The sequence below is a fragment of the Apis dorsata genome, unplaced genomic scaffold, assembly GCF_000469605.1.
Source record: "Apis dorsata unplaced genomic scaffold, Apis dorsata 1.3 scaffold_370, whole genome shotgun sequence".
In the NCBI taxonomy this organism is placed as follows: domain Eukaryota; kingdom Metazoa; phylum Arthropoda; class Insecta; order Hymenoptera; family Apidae; genus Apis; species Apis dorsata.
In genome coordinates, this window is record NW_006263634.1 from 260,471 (window position 1) to 269,015 (window position 8,545).

At 39.5% G+C, this 8,545-nt stretch overlaps 1 protein-coding gene across 9 annotated transcripts in view; it reads left to right on the top strand.

Annotated features, from left to right (window-relative positions):
* Positions 1-8,545, top strand: part of LOC102677853 (ecdysone-induced protein 74EF) — a 172,364-nt gene that overhangs the window by 107,978 nt on the left and 55,841 nt on the right. The window contains exon 1 of one of the 9 annotated variants that reach the window (XM_006618712.2): positions 5,700-8,317. The exons of the other annotated variants lie outside the window; for them this stretch is intronic. Coding sequence (XP_006618775.1) covers positions 8,002-8,317 — 316 coding nt within the window. The 5' untranslated portion in view covers positions 5,700-8,001. Of the gene's footprint in view, positions 1-5,699; positions 8,318-8,545 lie in introns of those variants that run through there. 9 annotated transcript variants of the gene reach the window in all.

The following is an 8,545-nucleotide window of genomic DNA, read 5'->3' on the forward strand; positions in this document are numbered from 1 at the left end:
CGGACGTGAGCCAAGGGGGATTCTTCTTCTTCTTCTTCGTCTTCGTGCGAGTCCTCCTCGTCTACCCTCCGTTTCCTCCTCCTAATGCCGCTCCCCCTACTCCTCCTCTTCTTCTTCTTCTTCTCCTTCTTCTTCTCTTCCTTTTTCTTCCTCCTCCCTTTTTCTGCTTTTGGTGTTCCTTAAACCAAGATTGAGCTATTTGTAAGCTCGTTTCTTCGCTCGTAAAAAAAAAAAGAAAAAGGAATATTTGGCGATTATACGATATATCGATACCTTTTGATGCAGTATTGTTAACATAATCGTTCGAGCGACGAAAGTGAGATTGTTCGCTTTTTCCAAAAGTTATCTGTAATCAATGAGCATCGAATTAATTTGTAGTAATAATTTGTTGAATAAGAAAAAAAAAATTTGTGCAAATTTTTCCAATCACGGCTCTGTTCGCAAAGCAGAAACTAATTTCCCCTCATTTTTCGATTCGACTCTTTTTTTTTCCAAAAGATCGTTGTCGCACGCGATAAAACCGTTTACCTCCACCACGTCGATGGTACTTTTTTTCTAATTACTGTAACGCTTGCCAGGTTTCGAATAATAAAGAAAATAAAGAAAGCTGAGACTCGCCTGTGTCGACGAGAGAGAGAGAGAAAGAGAGAAAACTCACGACAGGGAAATTGGCGTAATAGCCATCGTGTGTGTGTGTGTGCGTGTTATATGGAACGTGGCGGCCGATTTCGCTGGCACAGCGCCGCGGATTTTTCTTTCTCTTGGTAAGCGCGTGTGATTTTCGCCGTGAAAAGGAAAACGTAAAACGGCACGCACGCACCACGAATCGACGCACCCTCGTGTCCTTGGAAAGTCCCGATCACGAGAGGCCTCCTTCACGGTTTCTGGCACTTGGAGCAGGCTCGTTCGGCATGGCAACCGGTCGCGGAACCGGCCACCTTCTCTCCGCTACTCCTCTCGATTCTAATCGAGTCGAAACGACACGACCACGGCTTCCCGTCAAACCAACGTGTATACTCGTTTCGACGGGGTTAGTCGAGTCATCGTTTCCCTCGCCACGGTGTGGAGGCCCGTACAGTATAAAATTCGCGTAGATTCGTCTTGGTAAAATTACTGCGTACGTACGGAGTAACGTTTATTGCCGGATGTCACCGTGCTCACCCCTGTAAAGTAATTCTCTTTGGAAAGTTGCGCGCCAACTATACCTCAACAACAGTTTGATTTTGAAAGTGGATTTCAAGAGACGCGCCACAGATTGTAAAATCTCGAAGAGATATTTTTTGCAATGATTTTTTTTTTTCTTTGAATTTAAATGGACGACGAAAGGAGCACAAGTTTAGAGAAAAATGTTTCCAAGATCGTTTTAAACGGTGATACAGAGATACTTTGGCATAAATTTTCGATTAATTAATTGTTCGAAGTCACGGTGATATTGAACGAATGAAAGAGCTGTATATATAGATACATAATAATTTTATCGCCAATGAATTGGCGAATTTTGTCGTCCAATCATTGCCCCACGAGTAAGTATGATGGAGGAAGAAACGCGTGGCGGACGAAGAAATCATCCGCGTCGAAGCGCCAACGAGAGAAACGTAGCTGTCGAGGAAAAGTGCGCGTTAGTCTCGGCCTGAATCGCCGGCTAATACCTCTTCCTCGTCTCTTTCACCTCCACGCTGGGGGGATAACAAGAAATTAAAATCGCCGCAGTCTCGCGAACGTCAAACGAAAGTCGGGTTGAAATTTTAGAGAGATTCACTCATTTCGCTTTCTGTGCCTTCTCGTTTCTCATCGTTTAGCTTTTACGATACCTTATTCTGATAAATAAAGATCCAATATATATGTGTCATTAATAGATTAATAGGTGTCATTCTAATAAAAATAATCTATCCTATCTGTGAAATTGGATGTGGATGTTCATGCATTGAAAATTTTAATGTACAAAAATGTACATTATGACGTTTAAAGAGGCAAATTTCTATTTAAATTCCGTTTCTTAAGTGGTAAGGCAAAATTTTATTTTACATGAAAGTAAAATAAAATAATCTAATGAATCATCAATCTTCTTTGCAAACTTATAACTTCAAAAATATATTGGCAATCAACCATATATCGATCTTAAAAATTACAACAAAAGATATTATTTCGTTAATAAAATTTTGACAATACAGTCTATTGTTCTTAATTAAAATATTCTATCTCAAAACATACACAAAAATTAAATTTTTCATCGTCTTTTAATGTTCACAAAAATTCTAAATTCATAAAAAAAATGAATGGATCTTTATTTATTAAAACTCGAAGAACACGCAGAAATAAGGAAAAACAACATAAAGAATAAGACTGGAATTCGTGTCAGTAGAAAACGTGATGTTCGAAGCGGTAGGGTAAATATTCTAATTGCAGGGAAACACACGGTTGGAAAAAGGCCTAGATACACTTTCTTCGCTGTCGCTTGGACAGGAAACGTCGCTTCTCTTGCCCTGCAAAAAAGGAAATTTCTCTTTCGTCGTTTCCCTCCTTTCGACTAATCCGGTCTCGTCCTTTTCTCTTGTTTCCTTCCTTTCCCCTCTTCCCCCCCATATAGATGGCATCCGACCGATATTCGACCATTGGGATGGGATGGGAGAAGAGCCGGTGTGTTTCGCGAGCGAAAAACGCGGGGATCGAATGATCGATGGCGTCGAAAGGCTGATGGATCTCACTCTGGTAGAAAGCGGAGGAAAGAGAACGCGACACACACAGTCTCTGGATGGAAAATTGTGCCGTGGAACGAAAACAAAATCGACAGGGATGCGCGGACCGCGAAAACGAAAGTGATGATACACGAGTGTTAGATAGTTAATAATATCGTGATACACCGTCTTGATTAGAAACTTGCACGTTAAGAAGTTAATTGTTGCGCAGAAAGAGAGAGGATAATGTATGGCCAACTTTTCCTCGAAAGAAATCTTTTTTTTCGATTTCTTTATCGAAAATAGAAAAATTTAATAGCGTATAGATACGCTGTATTGTGTATCGCATGTGATGCGTGATGTTCGGTTTTATGCAGTGCATCGTGTGAAGAGATGAAAATTATTAAATTACTTAGGAAAAAATAAATTTTAATATTTTGAATTGTTATAAGAATTATTGTAAAAGAAAAATATCAAATTAGAAATTTATAGAATTCAAAAATTCACACATCACATTTGCGCACAATCTCAAAATTAAATTTTGAGATTAAACACAATTGTATTTGTATTTTGTCGATTGTTAATTGTTGTTAATTCAAAGATATTTCCAAAAGATACGAAGAAAATTAATATATAATAGGCATATGTGAACATGCATATGCGAATATGCATAAACATATTATAAATAATTAAATATTAACATATACAATTGAACGATACAAAAATAATTAAAACGGTGTCTAGCTTCAACAAATTCATTCCTTGAAAAATCAAATTATTTTAAATCCACAAATTGTACCATGAGACATGCAAGATAACCTAACCTAAACAAGATAACCTATATTTAAGGAAAAAAAAAATAAAGATTCGAGTTTCTTCTCTATTCTTTATATCGCTCATGATAGAATACAGTCATACGAATAACCAATGGAAAACGTGTAGGATGCAATTCGCGAGGATGGTCGGATCGGAAATAGAGCGGTTGTCACAGAGAGGCACAAAGTGACGTCCCGTCGCGTCGCGTCGAGGAAACACAGGACGTAGAAGCCGTGAAGCTGTACGGTGATGGATTAGAAATCGTACTTTTCCTGGATTGGGCGTCGTCCCGTTCCGAGATCGGCGAGAGTTACGAGGTTTTCTCTCCCAGGCCGGCACTTGTCGACCGTTTTTGCGCGAAAATAACTCTCGGCTCGCGGTGACTCTCCACATCGCGGCGAGGGTCGACAAATCGAGGATAGCATGGTTTCTACGCGCGCGCATACAACGTTTCCAACCCTTTAACGCAGATGTTCCATCCTCCCGATCTAGCAAATTCGGGACCGATAAATCACTCCTGCCTACGCTGAATAATCTTTGAACTTTGAGATCTCTCTTTCTCTCTTATCTCTACGGAATTCAAATTTAAAGTTTGATGAAAGTCAAGCACGAAGGATTCTTGGATTAGTTTCGAAATTTCTTCCCTGAATTTTTATAGAACGCTCCCTGACGCATGAACGTAGCTGTGCAAACGACGATAAAACTTCGGAGACGGTTATTATTCGAACCAGCCGAGTCTCGATCGATGATTTGGTTAATCTTTATTTTGAAATGCTATTATTTTCCAAACTTTGTTTATATTTTCTGAAAACATTCGATTAATAAAGACTATAATGATTTTGAGTTTAGAAATACGATTCAAAAGTAACCTAACCTAAAAAAAAAAATAATCGATATGTTTCGTTTTTAATTGTCAGTCATCGATTCAAATATGATCAGAAAATATAATAAAAGTTTAAAAAAAATTCAAAACGCTTTCATTAATGATATCATAGATACTATTTTGATAGAAGTGATAATAAATATTCGATATTTTTTCGATTATCATATTCATCATCGTAAAAATGAATTCTTTGTCTTTTTCTCTTATTCAGTTCTTTGCAGAATGCCAATACAATAATCTAATCTGATCTAACCTAACCTAATTTAAGCACAATACGCTGAGAATATAACCAAATTTTAAATACGTATAGCTTTTAAAAAAATGGATTCCTAGAATTCGCGGATTCTTTCAAAGAGAACGTGCTCTCGTCGATTTGACAATCGACATTGAAAATCGATTCTTAGAAAACTCGGTGTATAAAACCAATATAAAATCGTAAAGGTGAAAACACTCTATAGTAAGCCCCGACTAAACACAATTGTATACCGCAGCGGTGGTTGAAACCAACCTTTCCAATCTGATGGAAAACCAAGCTTATTGCACCAGTCGGTGTTTTCAATGCAAATGCATCGACGACTACCGGCCGCGCTTACATAGAATGAATTCATCGTTGAAATAACCTTGTTCCGTGGAATCGTTGATCGTGGCGTGTGAAGTCTGCGAAAAACGCTTTTCGGCAACAATAGAATCGCAGGTTCGATGGCAGGAAATGCAATTAAGGTCAACTCCGTTTTCACTTATCAGAAAAGGGATCGAGAATCTCTAACTGATGAACAAGCCCTTCGTCCGCAGCTCGTTACGTTTCCAAAATGAAATCTTGAAATCGTCCTGGCAGGATAACATCCCGAACACACTCACTGCAACAAACGAATCCGCGATTTATCGAACGCCATGTTAGTTTCTCGATCGATTGTAACGCACACATATGTGTATTGTATCGATAAACGCAAAGAATTTATGCGCAACACAGCTATTGTAACTATACAACGATGGAATGTTGATGTAATTAACCTTTTCGATATGAATGTTAACTTTAATCGACGCATGTAACATCATAATTATATTAATTTTTTAGTTGAAATTTTAAAATTATTTCATTTATTTGGATACAAATCATACATGTTTATAGCATTAATAATAAAACACACTTTATACGAAAATATTTCTATTAATCTTGCTTTCTAATAGTAGATAGATATCTACTACGCAAAAGACGAACGTTAAAGAGGTTAAAAATCGTTGAAAAATGAAACGCTGTAACAATATTGATATGACGGATTTCAAAAAAGAAAATATATAATTGAAAAATATTTATTCATACCTTTTAAAAAGATCACAAGAAAAAGGAAACAGATGCAGTTTGATTGTAAGAAACGATTTACGTTAATTCGAAGCTCACCTAACCTCAACAAACACGATCTGGAAGATCGTTTTTTAACTTGCATTACAATGGAAACCACGCCAGAGAAGCGAGCCGCGAAGGGATTACGAAATCGGTCACTCTCAAGGTTCACTCTGTATGCCCCGTTGCAAAAACACTTCCGACGTTTTCGTTGCACCTGTGTTTACCGGCTGCAACGAGACGTCGAATTGGAAGTTCCTTTCCGCCACGAACTCGTACGCACGTTCACCTATTGTGTGTACCATGCATACGCAATCGTTCCAGTCTCGTTTCTGTGCGCCCCAGTCTTCCTATATGCTGCAGAGACCTGCTATTGCTTGTTGAATTCATCCTCAAGAAGACAATGTCAGGGATTAGAGGGAAACGGTTGGTTGGAATGCGTGTATATACATGTGTAGCAATTTGCTCGTTTTGCTTACCCGACAACAGAGTTGTTTCAATTGTGAACGAATTCTCGAAGGAATGATCGAGAAAACGTGTTCTCTTTCCTTGATCCGTCAAGTTAGTCTGAAAAAAACTCCCGTTAAAACAACCTATATTTCACGTCACCGCCCGCTGTTTCTAACGTCGACGATCGAAGGTTAATGTCATGAGAACGGCGCTTGCAGACTGCTTCGTGTGTCCTATCCCAATAGACGGAAAAATAGCTTTCCCTTTCGCGAAACCATCAGAACAAGGCAGAGTACGAGAAAGAAAGAAGTATGAAGCTCTATTCGAAGGGCAAAGAAAAGACTCGAAGCGAGCGAGATAGAGGTAAAGAGGTGGTAAGAAAGAAGAAAAAAAGGCGAGGGAGAAGAAAGATGGAAAGAGAGAAAAGAACAGAAAGTAGTGGAGGGAGAGCATCACCAACTCGAACATTGCGGTAGGCTACGCATCCGCGCATCTCGAGCGACGGTTCGCGACTGTGTGTGGGTGCCGGCGTGTACGTGAAGCCGCCGACTCTGATCGAGGCAGTGTAGAGACCGAAAAGAACCGAAGTCGAACGACGGAAAGTGCCGAACGCAGTTGGCTCTGGCGGCCGGAGAGTACTGTGTGCGGTGTACACGAGCGAGAGCGAGTCCGGCGCTCGGAGTTGGAGTGTGAGTCTGGAGTAGTGAGTGAACGAGTCTGGACTAGCGGGCTACCCCGGTTCCGAGTCAGTCAGTGTGCCACCGGCAACCGTAGCCTCGGTGCGGAGAACGTGGATACGCTTCGGCAATTCTGTTTCGCGTTTTTCTCTTTCTGCCTGTTGGCTCCTTCGCAAGACACGACGACACACACATATATATATGTATTTATATCACATATGTATATATATGTATACAGACACGTTCATAGTGAAGCCAACGAGCTTTTTTCAAAGTGCGATTGTTACGTGCAAACGATTTTGTTCTGGATGATTCAATCGAAGAAATCAGCGTGATATTTCAGGCTACAACATAACGTCTGTAACCTGACTTGGCTGTCATTTTGTTTTCCTCGTGACAAGTGCAATTTATATTTCTCGATGTTGTCGACAAATAGAAGGAAATAATACAAGGAATGATCGATTATTTTGAAAAAATACGTTGATCAACACGGAAACATCGAATAATTCGCGTGAACTTCGTTAGTATCGAAAGCTGTTTGCTATTAGAAAAGTTACCGGTAGAATATCCGTTGTGCGTCACGCGTACCACACGGGACGAAGACACTGCCGGAAGAGTTCTACCTCCCACGAAGATATCTTTCCTTTCTTTTCTTTCTAGTTGTTGCACTCGATCATTGTTATTGTGTCTACTTGACGGATTTTATTGAAAATAATTGAATTTTTTCCAAATAACTTCTATCACAATAACCCGCGTAAATCGAGGCAGACAGGACAACATCGATAATTTTCGAGATCTCGCACGGTGACATTTTCTTTTCTCGTAACGATTGTTCAATACTAATTCACTTCAAGCGAATGCAATCAATCGCGTCTATATAGAACTAGTGATTCTCTTTGCGTGAAATTCTTCCAAGTGAAGGTGAAATTTGAATAAAAACAATCAAAAAGAAGAAAAAAAAGAAGAAAAAGAAAAAAATAGAAACCTACATCGTATCGAATCATTAAGAAAACCGGCGAGTGTAATGTTATATTGTATCGACTGAGTGTCAAGTACAAATCGTTGAAGATCAAGATGGCAACTGTGCTGTGGTAGCTGTGAATCAACTTGTGGGGACAGACTGGCAGCAAGGAAACGAAGCTGGCAAAGATAGAAACGATGCTCGAGGATCAACCGTTGGACTTGAGCGTTCGAGTAGGAGATTACGCGGAGTTCTCCAGAGAGGAGAACGATCAGGATCAGGATCGAAAAGAACCGATCGACGACTATGGAAATGCTGCGGCAGCGCTCAGGTTACGAGGATGCTTCGTCGCCACTACGTCCACCGAATATTCTCAAGAAAGGGAAGACCGTACCTGTTCCGAGGATTCAGATGATTCGTGCTCCGACAATAATCAAAAAGATGGTAGCACGAGGTCTAGATCCAGACCACCCGGTACCAAACCATATAAGAAGAATCTTATGAGAAGATATCGTGAGTTTAAACATTGCTTTTAACCTATTCGTTTCTCTACTTTCGCGCCTTTTCAGCCGCCATTACGTGCTATCTCGAAAATATTCAAATAATCGATCGAAATCGAATTGCTACTTTTTTCGTTACGAATGCTTATATTAATTTAACTATTCGTTTAAATCGTTAGTTTTTTTGTATTTTTTTTTTTTTTTTTTTTGAAATTATGACTTCCCATAACGAAATTTTCTC